General features: G+C 40.1%; 1 protein-coding gene across 1 annotated transcript in view; it reads right to left on the minus strand.

Annotated features, from left to right (window-relative positions):
• Positions 1 to 22,471, minus strand: part of SNTG2 (syntrophin gamma 2) — a 450,805-nt gene that overhangs the window by 263,263 nt on the left and 165,071 nt on the right. Inside the window, exons 7-8 of the mRNA XM_044290991.1 lie at positions 10,953 to 11,040; positions 8,317 to 8,408 (exon numbers count right to left, since the gene is read on the minus strand). Coding sequence (XP_044146926.1) covers positions 8,317 to 8,408; positions 10,953 to 11,040 — 180 coding nt within the window. The remainder of the gene's footprint in view (positions 1 to 8,316; positions 8,409 to 10,952; positions 11,041 to 22,471) is intronic.

Raw genomic sequence — 22,471 nt, forward strand, 5'->3', positions numbered from 1 at the left:
ATTATTAATTGGCAAATAATATACAAAACATATATGTACGCTAAATGACTCTATATAGGTAATGGCACTAGACACAGGCCAAAATATTTTATAGTACAAAAGGATTCTACATAAATACAATATTATATAATATTTACTGACCTACTGAAATAAATACTTACAGAGGCAGAAGATGTCAGATTGATATTGGAAGGAAGCCACTTTGTAACACTATAGAGTCATCCAATGCAGACTTGAAAATCTGCTTTGTACCCCTCATTCACATATTAAAACAGAACTTTACAAATTATTTTCTACATGCCCACAAAGGGTAACAAGGGTCATGCAGAACTTGCATAATAGCATTGATACATACCATATGTGCAACCTGTGCAGTTGAACATGGACCCAGCACCCAGCAGATAGGGGTCCCACAGTCACCCAAAAAGCAGCTAGCAGCTACTGTCTATTATAGTGCATGTAAGGGACTAGTAAGTTAGTAAGTTTTATGGCTCAGAAAAAAGTGAGAGACCCCTTTCCACCAACATGCCTGCAATTTATGTCTTGCCATAATTACTATGAAAAAGTCAAAAATAAATAATGCTTTAACAGTATCTCTCCAGAAAATGGGCAGATGGTCTTAAGTTGCCTGCTAGCGGTGGTCAACATCCCTGGTAGTCTAGGTAAGGTTAATTGTAACATCCCTTGTGGTGTAGTGCAAGGAAAGGGTTTATGGTCACATCCCTGGTACTCTATGTTATTGAAGGGGTTGATGGTAACATTACTAGTGGTTTGGAGTAATGAAGGGAAAAATAATAATATCCCTGATAGTTGAGGGCAGTAACATAATTAAAGGGGATCTGTCAGTCGTTTTGACAAAGCTAAACTGCTGACAGCACTTGGTAGGACCTAATGAAACCAGCACAGGCATACGTTCAGTGGAGCTTTTATTATCAGGATAACAGTGAATATGAAGTTTTAGTATGTCAAATTGTTGAGGAGGAGTTGCATTGTGAAGTGCTGTCTTCTCTCTGCAATGAACTGCTTCACAGCCCCTCTCCTCTGCTTGTCATGGCTATAGCACCCAACCAGGAAACCATTACTATCCACATTAATCCACATACGGCATCTTTGTAATGATTTTCCAAGCACCTACTTAGTGCTGCCAACAGTTTAGTGTGGTCAAAAGACAGTGAACTGGTTAACTCCTTGTACTGAAGGCTACAGGACTCCTTCCTCTTGATACTACATCAGTGGATATAGACTGCTCAGACACACAAATATTGCATCTTCAGTCAATCACAAAGAAGTTTAGACAATTACAGCAACTTTGACTGGGATGATGCAGAGTATGTTAAACCTATAAGTTCTTGGCAACATTTTTGTTCAAATACCCTGTGGGCACTGTTGACCCCACCCCTGGACAGGCTTCACAGATGGTGAAGGCCATCTACTAAACCAGTTTTTCACACACCAGTGCCAGTAAAAACATGCCTGATAAAGATTTGGGCCGATTTATTAAGAGGCACATGTCTCTTAATAAAGTCAGGTCCATAAATATTGGGACATCGACACAATTCTAAGTTTCTAAATTTTTTGGCTCTGTATACCACCACAATGGATTTGAAATGAAGCGAACCAGATGTGCTTTAACTGCAGACTATCAGCTTTAATTTGAGGGTATTTACATCCAAATCAGGTGAATTACAACAGTTTGCATATGTGCCTCCTACTTGTTAAGGGACCAAAAGTAATGGGACAATTGGCTTCTCAGCTGCTCCATGCGCGAGACTCTAGGCTAAATCGCGAGACTAGGGATGTCATGTCAAGAGGAGGAGTCGAAGTAAGCAGAATCCAATCAAGTAGTCTGTATCTAAGGAACTTTAATAAGGACTCTAGCGATTGGTCAGAATACGATTACGCTAAACAATAGGAGGTAATAAATAGACCTCGCCACATCGATCTCACTGCAGACTGCCCGATCTCCTGAGGATGCCATGTAGATGGCGAATCATGTCGGGGGGCAGTGCATAGGATTTTAGGCAACAGGAGACCCTAGCAGAGTGCAATAAAAGGCACGCACAGATAAAAAAAAAAACAGGCAGTAACTGGAGCGAGCACGCAGCTACCAGAATAGTGGCCGAAGAAAATAATATAGCAGAGCACCAAGGGAACACTTGTTGATAGTTTGATAGGTTAGATAAGAATAAGATAATCAAAGAATAATAAAGGTTAAGTTTTCGTATAAAAAGAGAAATACACATGTCAAGATGAGGCAATTCGTTTTCAAAGACTAAATGTAAAAAGTTTATTCCCTCATTATCCCAATTACAATGAGCAGATAAAAGGTCCAGAGCTCATTTCAAGTGTGCTATTTGCATTTGGAATCTGTTGCTGTCAACTCTCAAGATGAGATCCAAAGAGCTGTCACTATCAGTGAAGCAAGCCATCATTAGGCTGAAAAAACACAACAAACCCATCAGAGAGATAGCAAAAACATTAGGCATGGCCAAAACAACTGTTTGGAACGCATCAGTGAGCTCAGCAACACCAAAAGACCCGGAAGACCACGGAAAAACAACTGTGGTGGATGACCGAAGAATTATTTCCCTGGTTAAAAAGACACCCTTCACAACAGTTGGCCAGATCAAGAACACTCTCCAGGAGGTAGGTGTATGTGTGTGAAAGTCAACAATCAAGAGAAGACTTCACCAGAGTGAATACAGAGGGTTCACCACAAGATGTAAACCATTGGTGAGCCTCAAAAACAGGAAGGCCAGATTAGAGTTTGCCAAACAACATCTAAACAAGCCTTCACAGTTCTGGAACAACATCCTATGGACAGATGAGACCAAGATCAACTTGTACCAGAGTGATGGGAAGAGAAGAGTATGGAGAAGGAAAGGAACTGCTCATGATCCTAAGCATACCAACTCATCAGTGAAGCATGGTGGTGGTAGTGTCATGGCGTGGGCATGTATGGCTGCCAATGGAACTGGATCTCTTGTATTTATTGATGATGTGACTGCTGACAAAAGCAGCAGGATGAATTCTTAAGTGTTCCGGGCAATATTATCTGCTCATATTCAGCCAAATGCTTCAGAACTCATTGGATGGCGCTTCACAGTGCAGATGGACAATGACCCAAAGCACACTGCAAAAGCATCCAAAGAGTTTTTTAAGGGAAAGAAGTGGAATGTTATGCAATGGCCAAGTCAATCACCTAACCTGAATCCGATTGAGCATGCATTTCACTTGCTGAAGACAAAACTGAAGGGAAAATGCCCCAAGAACAAGCAGGAACTGAAGACAGTTGCAGTAGAGGCCTGGCAGAGCATCACCAGGGATGAAACCCAGCGTCTGGTGATGTTTATGCGTTCAAGACTTCAGGCTGTAATTGACTGCAAAGGATTTGTAACCAAGTATTAAAAAGTGAAAGTTTGATTTATGATTATTATTCTGTCCCATTACTTTTGGCCCCTTAACAAGTGGGAGGCACATATGCAAAGTGTTGTAATTCCTACACCGTTCACCTGATGTGGATGTAAATACCCTCAAATTAAAGCTGACAGTCTGCAGTTAAAGCACATCTTGTTTGTTTCATTTCGAATCCATCGTGGTTGTGTATAGAGCAAAAAATTTAAGAATTATGTCAATGTCCCAATATTTATGGACCTGACTGTACATTTGTTAGGCTACTTTCACACCTGCATTTGTGCTGGATCTGGCAGGGCTCAGCAAAAACGCTTTTGTTACTGATAATACAACCATCTGCATCTGTTATGAACGGATCCGGTTGTATTATCTTTAACATAGCCAAGACGGATCCATCATGAACTCCATTGAAAGTCAATGAGGGACAGATCCGTTTTCTATTGTGTCAGAGAAAATGGATCCGTCCCCATTGACTTGCATTGTGGGATATGTCTTGCTCTGCATCCCATGACGAAAAGAAAACTGGAACACAACCAAACGGAATGGAATGCATTTTGGAGCATTTCATTCTGTTCAGTTACGTTTTGTCCCCATTGGCAAAAAAACACCTGATGAATCGGGGCGAAACCCGGGTCGGGCTTTTTAGTGAAGTCTTATGTTGATGTGTGGAAGGACCTTTTGTGCGGTTTGAAGTGGAGTTTTATATGCAATTTGTGGACAGCGATCTTGTAAGTAAATAAATGTCTATTCTGCGCAATCTGTGCTTGTGGAACTTCACTATTCGTGCTAAGATTGTTCACTGGGACCACAACACAGAGAAGCAGTATTGCTGGCAGTCTGTGACCCTGGAAAGGGAAACAAGGAGGGTGTGAACCGAGGAACTAATCCTATTAGGAGTCCACCCGGTTTGGAAACAGTTCACACCAGACAGTTCAGATGTTCCAAAGTATCAGCACGGATCCGGTATTTATATTTTGATGTGGCCCCACACCTTCCACTGAGCTTCACCCACTTTTTAAAAAGTGACAACACTAAAAGTCCCCTTGTGCCCAATTTAGTAATTTTTTTTAATGCCAAAAACCTGGAGTAAAGCATTTCTAAATAACACTGTATATGTCCGTCCATTAGATAGACACAAGCAGGGCGCAGGATGACGAACCATAGAAGAGCAAGGGTTAGATATAGATATAACAGAATATTATAAGGGTGGAAAAACTTAGTGGCTAGGATGATAATTGTTTTCAAGGTTTAGAAGCAAAGGCTGATCCATGCTAAAGTGAGAATCTGAGAGTAAAATAAGCATAAATGATCGAAAATGAAGGCAAAGGTTGAAGAACATGACAGATGATATGTTAGAGCTGAATTTAGTCACCTGGGTCTCTAGGCTAGACTCAGGGAAAGTAACGCTGTGTGCAGAGAATTAAAGGTCACACACATCATCCAACTTCATAGCTAATATAAAATTGCTTGTGAGAACTATGTTTAAAATGTATTAATAAAATGGATTTAATTAAAGATGCAGTCTTACATAAGAACTGAAAATGCAGGGAATTCAAATGTATTACAATGACTGTAGAATTGCATATACATATAAAATATATTATATCCTATAACTATAAAATGTTGTGCATAATTGCACACAAAATACATATCAATGGTATTGTATGCAACATTATTTGCATAACAGACTGCAGTAATGGATTATTACATTCCCCCCTTCACTATTACTCTTTTCCCCTTATATATATATATACAGGTCCTTCTCAAAAAATTAGCATATTGTGATAAAGTTAATTATTTTCTGTAATGTACTGATAAACATTAGACTTTCATATATTTTAGATTCATTACACACCAACTGAAGTAGTTCAAGCCTTTTATTGTTTTAATATTGATGATTTTGGCATACAGCTCATGAAAACCCAAATTTCCTATCTCAAAAAATTAGCATATTTCATCCGACCAATAAAAGAAAAGTGTTTTTAATACAAAAAAAGTAAACCTTCAAATAATTATGTTCAGTTCTGCACTCAATACTTGGTCGGGAATCCTTTTTCAGAAATGACTGCTTCAATGCGGCGTGGCATGGAGGCAATCAGCCTGTGGCACTGCTGAGGTGTTATGGAGGCCCAGGATGCTTCGATAGCGGCCTTAAGCTCATCCAGAGTGTTGGGTCTTGCGTCTCTCAGCTTTTTCTTCCCAATATCCCACAGATTCTCTATGGGGTTCAGGTCAGGAGAGTTGGCAGGCCAATTGAGCACAGTAATACCATGGTCAGTGAACCATTTACCAGTGGTTTTGGCACTGTGAGCAGGTGCCAGGTCGTGCTGAAAAATGAAATCTTCATCTCCATAAAGCTTTTCAGCAGATGGAAGCATGATGTGCTCCAAAATCTCCTGATAGCTAGCTGCATTGACCCTGCCCTTGATAAAACACAGTGGACCAACACCAGCAGCTGACATGGCACCCCAGACCATCACTGACTGTGGGTACTTGACACTGGACTTCAGGCATTTTGGCATTTCCCTCTCCCCAGTCTTCCTCCAGACTCTGGCACCTTGATTTCCGAATGACATGCAAAATTTGCTTTCATCCGAAAAAAGTACTTTGGACCACTGAGCAACAGTCCAGTGCTGCTTCTCTGTAGCCCAGGTCAGGCGCTTCTGCCGCTGTTTCTGGGGAATGCGGCACCTGTAGCCCATTTCCTGCACACGCCTGTACACGGTGGCTCTGGATGTTTCTACTCCAGACTCAGTCCACTGCTTCCGCAGGTCCCCCAAGGTCTGGAATCGGTCCTTCTCCACAATCTTCCTCAGGGTCCGGTCACCTCTTCTCGTTGTGCAGCGTTTTCTGCCACACTTTTTCCTTCCCACAGACTTCCCACTGAGGTGCCTTGATACAGCACTCTGGGAACAGCCTATTCGTTCAGAAATTTCTTTCTGTGTCTTACCCTCTCGCTTGAGGGTGTCAATGATGGCCTTCTGGACAGCAGTCAGGTCGGCAGTCTTACCCATGATTGCGGTTTTGAGTAATGAACCAGGCTGGGAGTTTTTAAAAGCCTCAGGAATTTTTTGCAGGTGTTTAGAGGTAATTAGTTGATTCAGATGATTAGGTTAATAGCTCGTTTAGAGAACCTTTTCATGATATGCTAATTTTCTGAGATAGGAAATTTGGGTTTTCATGAGCTGTGGCCAAAATCATCAATATTAAAACAATAAAAGGCTTGAACTACTTCAGTTGGTGTGTAATGAATCTAGAATATATGAAAGTCTAATGTTTATCAGTACATTACAGAAAATAATGAACTTTATCACAATATGCTAATTTTTTGAGAAGGACCTGTATATACCTCTAAACAGCAATTCCTGCATGTACAGTATCTATGATTATTTTTTGCATTAATCAGTATTGATGGCTGGCTCTGACCCTGCTTGTTTAGTACTCCTTTCACCCCTCCCTTTTTCAATGGCTTTTGTGACATGATATCATGGTAAGGTGTGATATCACGCTTGAGCTTATAACTTCTACATAACTTATTTTTTTACTCCTCCTCCTCCTTTTCTATTCATTGTATCCAGTTGCTAATCAATATAACCCTTGTATTGTTTATAATTTCATTTACTATATACCCTATCTACTTTTACCCCCTGAAAAACCCATTTGGGGGAAACGCATTGGGGCTTAGTAGGGTATGACAAGGTCATTTAGAGAAGGCACGATGACAGAGAGTATACACCATTAGGGCATGTCTCTGGGCTAAGGGGTATATAGGGATCAAGATAGGGAAATATTCCCTATCCCTGTTTCGTTATCCCCTCCCCCAACTGCCTACCCTTATGATCAGTCTCTTTTTGAGTGAACCTAGGTTCATGACATTCATTTTCTTTTAAGGATTATCATTATTATTATTTTGCAATGAAATGTTATATTTTAAGAGTCTTATGCCTTCTATGATATGGCTTCCCTTAGCTGCATGACTCATGGTGTATATCACCGATTATCATATATTACTCTTTTTCTACAACTTCCTATAGTGAGCTTGCACCAGCTTTGCTACTTTACTCCATAGGCATAACCATGCTTGCCTAGCATCTAAGTCCACCCAGCCTTGCATAGCCTATGGTGAAGAACCCGGGGGGTGGGGGGTGAATGGGTTGGCTTAGCATCCTACCAACTGAAATGGATAAGGAACACTGGTAGCAGTATCCAAGTTTGCTGGCTGTGGTTCCAGACAGTGGCCATAATATGTCCCTACACTTGTGGCCTGTAGGGCTATATTGCCTGTCTGTAATTTTTTGTAAAGTGCACCCATCTAGTGTGAAACAGCTAGAGTTGCTTCCTTAGACCACATGCTGGGAGAGGGGAGGAAGAACAGCAAATTAATGATATCAGAGTACTTAGAGCACACAATACAACGCTTACATAACAGGAAACGTCTACAAATGAGCAACAGACATATCCAGGCTACAAAGCCATTTCTGTTTTAAATTCAGTTAATATACATATGGTTATGAATAGATTTTGCTTTCCTTTTTTAATGTCAGGTTGTCTTTTGCGCCAAAAAATAGATTGGTCCTTACACATTCACATTAGGCTACAACGATGAAGCAATTGGAGATGCGGAAGTAACACCCAGGCTCTGGTGCCTGTAGAGATCCAAAATAATCTCTGCCACATAAGAAGGTACATTTATTACAATGGCACATGGTAGGTTGAATCTCTGTTACAGATTCTGTATAATCAGGAATTTTTCTTTATGCCTGAACTTTTCTTTATATGCTACAATGTTAAAAAGGTTTGTCCTAAATGCAACAATGTCATTAAAAACATTATTGTAATTTTTTTTAATTCATTTGAAAAGCAATATGAAAATAATATTTTTGGAAAACGTTTGTTACGTACTGTGTTGGAATTATTTCCATTTAAATGTAAACCACTGTCAAAAAGAGGAGATGAAGTACCGCTGCTGTGATCACTGGGTGGGTCTGGGGAACCTAAAAAAGTGTAAAAAAAAGAAAAACAGTATATAAAAATAATTTAATTTAGTTAAGTGTGATATTTTTATGTTCTGTTTAATAGAAAAGGCAGAGGTGTGTTCATTCTTTAGATACAACTCTATAGTGGAGAAGCCCAGCACTGAATTTTTTCCTATCTACCTTTTTTTTCAAAGCATTTTTATTATTATTACTAATACAAATTACAAATTTCTAATCACATATTAAAAACAAAAAAAGAAATACAAACAATTATCAATCTGACCATATTTTCATATGTCCTAACATCTTGCTCTACTCTTAACCTCCCTCTCCCATCCCCTTTGCCATACAGGATCCACAGGGATGTTTACCCTTCCACTGAGACTAAAGCCACCCGTAGAAGTTTGGTTTCGCCAGGGTCGGCTGAACTTCTGGTCAAAGTTCGGATTCGGGACCCAAACTTGACCCTGAACTCGGACCCCATTGAAGTCAATGGGGACCTGAACTTCACTTTATTATTTTCCATTATAACATGGTTATGGTGGAAAATAATAGCATTCTTAAAGGGTTTCTCCGGGAATTAAGAAAATGAAAATACTTAAATATTACTTCATTATAAATATTTTCAATAATTCTCAAATACCTTTAATTATTTATAATGGCTTGTTTTGTCTGGGAGCAATTATTAGGGGAAACAAAATGGTCGCTGTCCCATTAGTTCACACAAAACCTGTCCTGATCACACATGAGGACAAGTTACTTTACAACACTGAGGTAAAGAGCTGCCTCATCCTCCTCTCTACTTGTCAGGGATTATGATCCTGAATACAGATGACAAGAACTTTAGCTGAATCTCTGGGGAATTTAGTTCATGAGGAAACATGAAGTACAGACTGTTGAAATGTGTTGCTGTGGTAATGGAGACTGTAATCAAGTGCTGCTGCTCATTCTCCACACCCTACCCTCCTCTCATGTCTTCTCATCATCTCCATTCCCACAGAGATTTGCCTGTATTCAGGATTATGATTCCTAAGAACCAGAGCAGAGGGGAGGATGAGGCAGCACTATGGCTCATTGTGGTGAAGTAACTTGTCCTGCTGTGTGATTAGGACAGGTTTTGTGTGTACTGATAGGACGGTGGCCATTTTATTTCTCTCAACAATTGCTCCCTAGACAAAACGAGCCATTATAACTAATGAAAGGTATTTGTGATTATATTTATTATAAAATAATATTTAAGCATTTTCATTTCCTTAATTCCCAGAGAACCTCTTTAAGACAGAATGCAAAAGAATATGGAAATTTAGGGGTAAAAAAGCAAACAACTAACCTCATCCACTTAATTGCACTGCTACAGTGTCTTCTATATCCTTTCAGCAGGACTTGCAAAAAGACCTACGATGACGTCACCACGCTCACCACGTGGTGAGCGCAGTGATGTCATCGCAGGACCTTCTATCTTCTTTCAGCTGGATCTGGAAAAAGACCTGCAATGATGTCACCGGGCTCACCACATGGTGAGCGCAGTGACGTCATCGCAGGTCCCTTTGCAGGTCCTCCTGAAAGAAGATAGAAGACACTTCGGCAGTGCGATCAAGTGGATGAGGTGAGTTTTTTGTTTTTGTTTTTTACCCCTGAATTGCCATATACTTTTGCATTATGTCTTAAGAATGCTATTATTTTCTGCTATAACCATGTTATAATGGAAAATAATAAAATGACTGGAACACCAAACCCAAACCCGGACTTAAGTAAATAATTTCTGGCTCCGGCCCGGGTACCTGAGCTCGCAAAGTTTGGTATGAACCCGAACTTTGCAGTTCGGGTTCGCTCATCCATATCCCTGACCCACTGTCGCACTGTCGGAGATATGTGTGGCTGAGCAATTTCTGAGTATTGTTATAGTGCCTTTGTTCTTTATTCATACCATTGGCAGCAAGGTGGCTTAGTAGTTGCCTTGCAGCGCTGTGATCCTGGGTTGAAACCTAACCAAGGGCAACATATGCATGTAGCTTGTATATTCTCCGTATGTTTGTATGGGTTTCCACAGGCACAGGTGTCTCCCCACACTCCAAAAATTTACAAATAGGTAAATTAGTTTCCTGTGAAATTGACCCTAGTGATTGTTGGGGATGATCACCTATATGGCAGACACTGATTCTACAGGTAGTTGACCCAGTAACACAACCATCCCTGTGCTTTGAGTCCCCTATGTGAGAAAAGTGCATCACAAATATTTGTCATTATAAAAAAGTAATATCTTGTGAATAAAAAACATTATAATACTTTTTCACTTTAATAACTCACCCTATTACCCACTTAACTTGGTAATGTGCAATTCGGAAGTAAAATGTAATCAAATGACTTCTAATGGCAAAAAGCTGAGCTATGTGTATCTGCACAGAAAATAACCCTGATGGGATGGCAAAATAACGTTCGGGAAAAGGAACATGAAGAAAGATAAGAAGCAACTATCAAAGTGTGCCATTTATATCTATCTATTCAACTTAACATAGCAGTGTGACAATTCTATGTTTCTCAATTATCCCCAAAATATCTTACCTAGTGGGAGCTTAAGAAATGAAGGTGCTTCCTTGAAATAGTAAACGGTAATGGTGACTTCATCTCCAGCGTTCCGCAGTAAATGAACCTGGTGTGAATTCAACAAACATGAAAGAAAAATGAAGCCCCACAGACTGAAATAAAATACATTGGATTGAAACATTTTCAATGAAAGTTTGACATGTACAGTCTCAGCATGTTAATACTATAAAATGCGTAGTAGAGAAAAAGATAGAGAAGGAATGAATACAGGATTCAACATGGGTGGACTGTGAGCATTGACTTGGTGTACAAGCTGGTATAGTATATTTAAATGGTCACTAAATATTCCCACAGCTTTGCAGAAATCAATAGTAATAGTGAGTGACTATAAGAAACTTAATATGTAATGTGTTGTATCAGAGAAAGATGTTTCTGCTCTCCAGTTTCCCTCCCCTACCTCCAGCTTCCTAAAATAAGTTTCTCTCTGAAATGTCTGTTGAAATGATCTTGAGAACGTAGACCAACTCACAGAAGTATCAAATTACAAATGTCAATAGAAGCCTATAGAAAGAGGAGGAGGAGTGAGTAGTATCTGGGTGAGACAGGAGAGACACGCCGCTGCTACGGGGTCCGCACACAAACACACACAAAGTAATGATTATCGTGTTTGTACTGACAGGTGAGGCCCAGGCCATAATGCATGACAGACATAGCAGCCAGACCTGAGTCCAATTGCTGTGTTTGTCATTCGGAAGGGCCCAGGGCCTTTTTCACTGGCCATGCTCTCCCAATTAGGCACAATGCAGTAATGTCATATTGTGTGCTGAGATGAGTAGAAGAACTCATGGACATAGGATCATTACTAGAGATGAGCGAACTTCTGTTTTAAGTTCGGCGTCTAAAGTTCGGGGGCGGGTTAGCGGAGAATCCCGATCTGGAACCGGATATGGATTCCGACTTCCGTTGTGGTCCGTGGTAGCGGAATCAATAATGGCCGATTATTGATTCCGCTACCACGGACCACAACGGAAGTCGGAATCCATATCCGGTTCCAGATCGGGATTCTCCGCTAACCCGCCCCCGAACTTTAGACGCCGAACTTAAAACAGAAGTTCGCTCATCTCTAATCATTACCCAGTTTGAGCGCTCTCTCCTACTGAGCCCAGTATTGTTGATAAAGTCACTTACCTGCTGCTGGAGTGACCAAGATGTGCTCTTTTCAGCGGGGGAAAGGGGATAGGTAAGAATTACTTTTTTATTTTATTAAGGCCTCATGCACACAACCGTATTTTGTTTCCGTGCCCGTTCTGGGTTTTTTTGCGGATAGTATGCGGACCCATTGATTTCAATGGGTCCGCTGTCCGCATCAGTATGTCCGTTCCGTTGCTCCGCAAAAAAAAATAGTGCATGTCCTATTTTTTTCTAGTTTGCGGACAAGGATAGGCATTATTACAATGGATCCGCAAATAAAAACGGACCCGCAAAAAAAAAAAAACAGATGCCATACGGAACGTCATCCTTTTTTTTGCGGATCCGCAATTTGCGGACCACAAAACACATACGGTCGTGTGCATGTAGCCTAACTCTGCAAGAGCAGCACTACTGTAAGGGGGCACTAAGGGGGCTGTGCCTACCCTGTTGCAACTTGGGAAATTCTTTTGGCTGCAGATCACACGACTGGCATGTGGTGTGTTTACAGCCATGGGACGTCGGTGGTGTAATGAGGAGAGTGGCATAATAGAGCAGGCTTTATAGCTTATAGTTCCTTTGGTGCAACTGACCTAGTAAGCGCCTACAGAGGTTGAGTAAGTTCTTTAACCCTGGATAAGGACTACACTATAAAGTTGTGCTTTGTGTATTAAATAAAACTGTTGTATAGTACCGTTATATCTGTGTCCAATCAAGCAGTTGGGAATGAACTAGTTACTCCCGAAACTTACCTGATGAGGATTGCATGGGGCGATTGTATGGGGATTAGTTCCCATACAGATTCATAGTTTCTGTGCAGCAGATCCCTATTCACACAGCACAATCTGCTGCCCAGAAACGATTTACAGATGTGCATCAATGATTCTTTCACCTGATAAACAATAAACATTTATTGGTGGAACCTTGACACTGGACAATTGTTGGGAACAAGCATTCACATCAACGTTCGTTCTCGATAATGGGTCCAATAATTAAATGGGCCTTTATTAAGGAGCCTCTCATGAGATAACCTCTCTAACACTCCCATTCACCATAAGATGGGTCCCTACATGCCTAATTGAGAAAATAATAATTTTCATATAATTTTAATATTATGTTTACCAAATGGTAAATTTCACAGTACTTACATTGACAAACTTTCCACTTCTACAGTACAATGACATTATGTAAATTATTATTTTTTCTAAAACCTCTTCCTCACTTTCCATAAATCAGCAGTAAATAAGCAGTTCTGGGTACTGACTGCAGCAGCTCTACCACACCTCTTCCTGACTTTCCACCAATAAGCAGTAAATAAGCAGTTCTGAGTACTAACTGCAGCAGCTCTCCCTCACCTATTTCTCACTTTCCACCAATCAGCAGTAAATATACAGTTCTGGGTACTAACTGCAGCAGCCCTCCCACACCTCTTCCTCTCCACCAATCAGCAGCAAATATGCAGTTCTGGGTACTAACTGCAGCAGCTCTCCCACACCTCTTCCTCCCTTTCCACCAATCAGCAGTAAATATGCAGTTTTGGGTACTAACTGCAGCAGCCCTCCCACGCCTCTTCCTCATATTCCACCAATCAGCAGTAAATATGCAGTTCTGGGTACTAACTGCAGCAGCCCTCCCACGCCTCTTCCTCATATTCCACCAATCAGCAGTAAATATGCAGTTCTGGGTACTAACTGCAGCAGCCCTCTCACACCTCTTCCTCACTTTCCACCAATCAGCAGTAAATATGCAGTTCTGGGTACTAACTTCAGCAGCACTCTCATACCTCTTCCTCACTTTCCACCAATCAGCAGTAAATATGCAGTTCTGGGTACTAACTGCAGCAGCCCTCTCACACCTCTTTCTCACTTCCCACCAATAAGCAGTAAATATGCAGTTCTGGGTGCTGACTGCAGCAGTCCTCCCACACCTCTTCCTCACTTTTCACCAATCAGCAGTAAATATGCAGTTCTGTGTATTAACTGCAGCAGCCCTCCCACACCTCTTCCTCACTTTCCACTAATCAGCAGTAAATATGCAGTTCTGGGAACTAACTGCAGCAGCCCTCCCACACCTCTTCCTCACTTTCCACCAATCAGCAGTAAATATGTAGTTCTGGGTACTAACTGCAGCAGCCCTCCCACACCTCTTCCTCACTTTCCACTAATCAGCAGTAAATATGCAGTTCTGGGAACTAACTGCAGCAGCACTCTCACACCTCTTCCTCACTTTCCACTAATCAGCAGTAAATATGCAGTTCTGGGTACTAACTGCAGCAGCACTCTCACACCTCTTCCTCACTTTCCACCAATCAGCAGTAAATATGCAGTTCTGGGTACTAACTTCAGCAGCCCTCTAACACCTCTTCCTCACTTTCCACCAATCAGCAGTAAATATGCAGTTCTGGGTACTAATTTCAGCAGCACTCTAACACCTCTTCCTCACTTTCCACCAATCAGCAGTAAATATGCAGTTTTGGGTACTAACGGCAGCAGCCCTCTCACACCTCTTCCTCACTTTCCACCAATCAGCAGTAACCCTTTTCCTACCTGTAGACTTTCTGTAAATGTCATCAAAATCTCTTCCGTCACCAATAAACAGTCATGAATGATACCGTAAATAGCAGACAGGGGGACGTGATAGAAGAGGGAAGCTGCAGCATTATCTTCCTTTCAGTGCCCATGTGAGACGCATTCTGTCATTTCACACACAGTTTTTTGTTTTTATTCTTACACATAAATGGTTCAGTAAAATTTAAGCTAAATTAAGTTGTTTTTTGTGTGTCTTGTCCTTGTGAGGTTCCCTAGGAGATGGGGTCCATGGACAGTTGCCCAGGTTGCCACACCCTTAACCAAGCCTTGCATCTGGATGATCTATAAGGACAGTATACAACTCATACAGACTTATTTATTTTTCCCCTATAAATTTGAATACACTATAAATAACATAATTATTAATAAGTCCTCCTTTTTCACTGGCACACGGCACCCGTCACTCAGTTAATCAGTGCATTTCAACTACGCTTTTCCTGAGTGGTCACGCTACTTAAGCACTATATGTTTCCATGCTAATTACTATGTTAATAAGGCCTTCAAACTCCATTTAATTATCAAGAATTGAACATGTACCATTAGCTAATCAGGGGAAATTATAGCCTCATGCTTCAGAATATGTAGAGCAACCAATATATTATGACTGTTTAATTAAAATCTTAAAACAGGAATCACTTTGGCATTTTGGATGATAATTAAATTGCAATAACCAATAACAGTGAAAACAATTTTACGTCAGATAGTTAATTAGTAAATATCGTGGAAATAAAATAAAACATTCTTGTGAATACTTTACAAAATATGGTAAAATCTGTAACATAAATTATTGCAGAACTTGTAGAATATATGAATAAATGTATACTAAACTGAATGACAACCAATGGCCCAGTCTTTATCAATAGTGGTAAAAAAGGATTAAAAAAAATGTACACCTTTTTATCATGCTCCAATGCATCTAAAATAAGACAACTGGTCTTGATTGAAAAAGGTTCTACTATTTTGACTATGCAGCTTCTGTGCAGACTTATGCATCTCCATGGCGACAGACTACAGGCAAACACTGTACGTAGTCAGATGCGGAAATAAGTCATTAGGCTTTGTTCAAATTACAACACCTAGTTTTCCTCACTGTTCTTGATATAAAAAAAATATAAAACCAGACAGAAACCTGTTGGTCTCCACTATAAGGCTTTATGGACAGAACCGTGTCCATATTGTGGTCTGCAAACCACGGATCCACACAATACGGACACCTTCTGTGTGCAATGCTCATTTTTCTCTCTCCAATCTCTAGAAATTACTAATCCTGTCCACAAAACAGACCAGAATAGGACATGTTCTATAATTTGTAGAAAGGGGATATGGATATGTTTTTGTTTTTTTCTTGCGGACCCATAGAAATGAATGTGTCCGTGTAAAATCCGCAGAAAATGTGGATCAGACACAGATGCAAAATACAGTCGTGTGCATGAGGCCTAGGACAATAGGATTTGTCAGAATTTAAAAACTGATAACAGATCATAGCTGTTGAGGCTCCATTAAGAAAGAAGCCATGATGGAAGTGTGCGGGATGGTGTTACTCAAGTGTTGTTCTCTAAAAGAAGATACGTACTTTCTCCAGAAATACTGATAAATTAACAAAGCACCCACAGCCTGCCTCTGTAAACAGAAGATTAATACTTACCTGTTGCTCTCGTCCTCTGTGATGCCTCCTCTGTGTCCATTTTCTGGACCCTAGCTTGTTTTTTTCCAGCACTGCGTGGTCGTGGTCACATGCTCTGCTGCAGCCAATGACAGGATTCAGCGGTGACGTGGCCAGAACAGAAGCAGAACGTCACTGCTGAAGCCTGTGCCCATGCCCTCACAGCACTTGAAGAAAACAAGCCAGGGACCAGAACATGGACACAGAGGTGGCATTGCGAAGGACCGAAGCATTGGGAAGCAGGTAAATATAAATCTTCTGTTTACAGAGGCAGGCTGTAGTGTTGATCACGAATATTCAAATTTTTATCGCGAATATAGGTACTTTATAATTTCGAATATTCCATTTTGTTTTCCCCTTTTTCTTTTTTTTTTTATCAGTACACATGATCCCTTTCTGCTTCTAGCTTGTGGGCCAATAAGAAGGCTGCAATATACTTGACTTTAGGAGTAGTAGTGCTTGCGAATTTTGCTCTATATTCGTTTTTTTCGAATATTCGCTATATTGCTATATATTCTTGTTTTAGAATATTACGAATATTCGAAAAAACGAAGTTTTAGCAATATAGCGAATATTCGAAAAAAACTAATATAGAGCAATTTAGCTAATATAGTGCTATAATCTTCTTTGTCTAATAGTTGTAAGTTGAAAAATTTGCAATAAAAAATTTGAATACGAAAATTCTAATTACGAAAATTCGCATATTACACAATCATTACCTTGTAGATTTTTCGAGTAAAAAAATCTCAAATTTGCGAATTTGCGAATATTCGACGAATATTTTACAAAATATTCGCGAAATATCGCGAATTCGAATATGACCCCTGCCGCTCATCACTAGCAGGCTGTGGGCATATGACTTATACCAGGCATGCTCAACCTGCGGCTCTCCAGCTGTTGTAAAACTACAACTCCCACAATGCCCTGCTGTAGGCTGATAGCTGTAGGCTGTTGGGGCATGCTGGGAGTTGTAGTTTTGCAACAGCTGGAGGGCCGCAGGTTGAGCATGCCTGACTTATACGTTTCAATATTTCCTTGAGGCACAGATTTGTACAGTACAATTACACACAATGTGGTGATATAATTTAAATGATGCAATACTTAACCAAATAGAATATCATAATGAACAATGGTGTAAACCTCAGGCTCATATTCACACCACACTAGTCATACCTAATGACTGTGATGCTTCGCACAGGTCCAATTCTTAAATTTAGCTCCCTAGCCCCAGTCTCTCCCCACAGTGTAAGCTCACCATGTTCTTCTGTGACAATAAATCCTTGCTCAGTGGAACAGCCAAACAGCACCCCTCCAGGGTAACCCTCTGTGCACTTCCCTTCTCCCATCTCCTGGCCACCAGTCCACCGGTAATCCCTAGTTGGCAAGTTACTCCAAGCCTCCAATACGTATTGTCCAAGCCTATACCAGCTCCCACCACACTGCACTTCTAGGTGGAACAGGCTCTAGGCCTACTTGTTGCACAGGCTAACTGAAGCAACAATAGGCACTGCATGAGGGCCATTTTCACTCTACACTATTGGTCCCAAACTTCTTTTTTTTATCTACACCTCAATAATTGTTCCAGCAAGTACCCATCCTGTGTGGTGGAGCAGCGAAGTCGCATCACTACAAAAATCTCTCCATCAGGATCAGTTTTTTTCTGGGCCTACTCTGCAGTTTGTACCTTTCCCTGTATCTAGCAGCAAAGAAAACTAGCATTCTGGCAGTCAGCCACAGCAGCTTGTTATGGCAGCACTGCTAAGCATCTTTTTGAGTACTGTTCACATAGTGCGTGTAGTGGTGGTGGTGACCATGTGGTGCTTTGCCAATTTAGTGTAGGGACCCACTCTGAAAAGGCCACTGTGACATGGTGAGTGGGCTTAAGCATTTTGATCAAAAAGTATACAAGGTGCCTCATATACAGTTTAGGGCGGACTCACATCAGCATTATGATTTCCGTTATTGCTTTCCATTATAACATGGTTATAATGGAAAGTAATGAAAACCGTAGACAGATCTGTTATGCTTACCCATAGGCCTCTATTATGATTGATAAAAATGGAATGCCTTTAAAGGTTTCCGTTTTGAATTCTGTCTTACGTATTCCGTTATTTTCCGTTATATGATCATGTTATAACGGAAAGCAATAACGGAATTCATAACGCTGATGGGAACCCCCCTAATAATTATGCCCAGAAGCAAAATATCAGCATATTATGTGTATGTGCGATCCATGCTTTTCCTTTAGTTTAAAATATACTGCATATCCCAATCCCTGTGATCTGACCCCCACCGATCATAAAGTGATGGCACATCCTAGTTATATGCCATCACTTTATGATAGAAATGCCACTCCTATCAGTATATAGTGCCTGATTGCAGACACATCTCCCCCACTGTATTCATTATTTTACCATCAAGTATATGCAACTAACTTTCATTGCTAATTGCACTGAGTGACTTTTTGCATTTTCTTATTAGTATCATGGGGCTACTTACCCTGTGCTTCAGGTTTCTGCGTGTACATCACCCTGACACAGCGCTTTCAAATAAGTAATGGAATGCAATTATAAAAGGTTTCTTTAGTGCAAAGGTATTGAGGTGTTCAATAATTTAGCGTATTGTAAGTGAGACATTCCATCTGGTAAATCTACCTGGTGACTCATATTGTCTGCGCTTATATATCACTGGCATTCCTGCTGTGACAATAAGATTGTTATTATGGGCAAAAAAATATATATTTTTTTAAATTTAAAACTTTTATCTATAATTAATAATTAAATCCTTCTTAAGTAGGTAATGAGATCGCGCCAAATGCAAATGTGTCACTTTAATTTATTATTAGTACTTTGCTAAAATAAACATGTACACATAGGAAAGAGATATGATTTAGCTTTATTGCACCCTGCTTGTGTGGTCATAGAAAATGTTAAAGAATGTAGAATTAGGAAAGACAGACAAATAAGCAAAAACAATTTACACAGAAAAATGTACCGTAATTAGTTTATGGGCAGATTAAAGGGGTTCTCCAGGAATTGAGAAAATTAAAATACTTAAAGATTACTTTATTATATTTATTATGGCTCGTTTTGTCTAGGGAGCAATCATTAGGAGAAATAAGATGGCTGCAGTGCTATTACTACACACAAAACCTGTCCTAATCTCACAGCAGGACAATTTACTTCACAACACTGAGGTAAAGAGCTGCCTCATCCTCCTCTTGTCAGAGATTATAATCCTGAATAAAGTTTAATATGATCTTCAGCTGAATCGCTGTAGGAATAGAGTTCATGAGAAATCAGTGCCCTGGGCCAATGAGGTGGCAAGCCGAGGCTCCAGAGCGTCAGGACATGTTGCCGGCAGCTCCACCCAGTGTGCAGGGACACCAGTGAGCTGCTTTTCACCTCAATATAAAAGGTGGCACCTGCATGTGCAGGTCCCCTTGAATTTCTTGTCCTCTTGCTCCCCCTACTATGCACTTGTGGTATTGAAGACTCCTTTGGCTTTGGATTTCAGGATTGGTATTGTGACTGCATTTTTTGGCTTCTGGCGATTTGGTATTGTATTGACCTCTAGTATTGAATTTTAATCGCAAATATCGTCACTTCAAGAATTTGCGAATATTTAGAATATAGTGCTATATATTCATATTCGCGAATAGTGTTGATTCTAATCGCAAATTTATTGCGAATTTATCACGAACATCGGCACTTAGCAACATCCCTAGCAACCAATAGGAAAGTTGCCTACCCCTAAGTGTTGATTGCGAATATTCTAATTGTGAATTTTTATCGCGGATATATTGCATTGCCTATTTTCGCAATCAAGAAAATAATGACTGGAGATCATGAATTCTCGAATTTGCAAATTTATGGCGAAATGTCGCAAATTCGAATATTGTGTATACCGCTCATCACTATTGATGTCCTGGTTCTAACTTTATGGCATGTTTGGTCTTCCAATTGGAATTTGACCCATTTCTGTAGGACTATTGTGTTACTGTTTGTCTGTTTGTTGTTCCCTGTTTGTGTGTCACCCTCACACGAATTACAGTATAGGGACTGTCGGCAGTGGTGGGGTCGCTTTCTAGAGCTGTGATGGCTAATCTCTGGTACTATAGCTGTGGCAAAACTACAACTCCCAAGATGTTCACTTACTTGGCTGTTCTCAGATCTCCATAGAAATGAATGGAGCTGGGAGTCGTAGTTTCTCCACAGCTGTAGTGTGACCGTGCGAGTAGGTAGTGATATTTGGTCTAGGTCCCAGAAATTTTAGGGCTGTGCTATACCTGTTTGTGTGTGACAGTAGTTGCGTTATCCTCACATAGAGGCTCAGCTCTCTCTGCAGCTGCCATGCCCTCCTTAATTTGATTGACTGGTCCAGGCATTATTATGTTTACACTGTCTGGCCCTATCAATCAAAGTGCAGAGGGTGTGGTGGCTGCAGAGAGAGCAGAGCCTCTAGGTGTAATAGCAACGCCCCTGTTGCTCCTAGAGGCTCATTTGCATATATTAAAACATATTTTTTTCTCTGCAATTGAGGCACATATGAACACGGGACCAACACAGATACCTTCAGCTGCCAAGCGCACATGTAACATGTCAGGCAGGTTCATAGGTACAAATCTGCTGTCAGATGCCCTTTAATTGAATAATAGAGGACAATGGCTTTACCCAGCTGAACAATAATGGATAAGGTGCTCACTTCCACGGCAAACCCATTGCTTATTGGAAATAAGTAAATTAGTCGATGATTGTTTGGAAAAGCACTCAACTATCTGGTGGTACACAAAAATATGTGAATCTCGATTAGATAACACTCACACATTTATTGGAACAATATACAGATAAAAATAATATTACAATTTCGCAAAAAGCACAAAAAACCTATATACATACAATGTCCTAAAATATGGGAATTGTAACCATTGATTGTATGTTAGAAAATCATGATTGTATTAATTTTTTTAATTATATAAATCATATGTCATATGCATATACATCCATATGAATCAATGCATCATAATTACCTCATATCTATATCCTAAATTTCATATTTGAACACCATTATACATGTTTCATGATTAAAAATAAAAAAATAAAATTTTAATAGATGGATAAAAAATAAATCAAAAATCAAAAATTGTGATTGTATAATAGCTTTGCGAGACGTGGATAGTAGTTTTTCAAATTCATGACATCATGTATATCTCTATAGATCCATATATAAATTCATGTATACCTAGAATAAATCACGATGTACCAACATAGAAGTCCTCATGAATTTATATGTATCAATTCATGCACTATTTATATAAACATGTAAGTCTCTGATTACACACTGGCACTTATCCAAGCCTAAATAGCATTGGTCCTGGAATACTGATCTGCTTATAAGCAATATTATAAAATGTCCAGATCCGTTGAATGAAATAAAATAAAATCACGTCATTTTTTTTCCAGTCAATTAAAATAAAACTCCCAAGGTATTAAAAATGAATTTCATTATACAACAGGCCTTTTTAAAAAAAGGGAGATTATGGCATCAATATATTAGCCCTTACATACAAGCGGCTGCCTTAAATTGTTGTGACGGAATATCCAAATGGGGTAAATAGGTATGTATTTATATCATATGTAATGTAACATTGCTACGTTGCCACTTCTTGATATGTTGAAGGCGTCCCAGCCGCAGATTGCAGGTGCAGCTATTGAATCACTGAAAAAAATGCACCAAACAGATATGTCACTGACTATATTAGCTAGTCATACAAGCAGATATTAAAATTAAAAGCTGAGACTTTTGCCAATATATTCCTGTCAGGAAGATATCGGAGCCCATCATGCACCACTTCACGGTCACTCAGCATGGCAAGGGGTCCTACCACTGCGCTAACTCTGGTGCACTAACTATGGTGTGAACACGGTCTGAAGGTGATGAAATCCAGCTCACAGCCAAGCTTCCACACAACCGCATAGCAGGACAACTAATGCAATGTGAACAAAGCAAGACTGTGAGCCACACCCATATCAGACCGTGTGATGGAGGTCTCCAGGTGCAAAAGAATGCACACATTAAATACATATAAAACAAAACTA

Source organism: Bufo gargarizans, chromosome 4 (genome assembly GCF_014858855.1).
Source record: "Bufo gargarizans isolate SCDJY-AF-19 chromosome 4, ASM1485885v1, whole genome shotgun sequence".
Classification (NCBI taxonomy): Eukaryota; Metazoa; Chordata; class Amphibia; order Anura; family Bufonidae; genus Bufo; species Bufo gargarizans.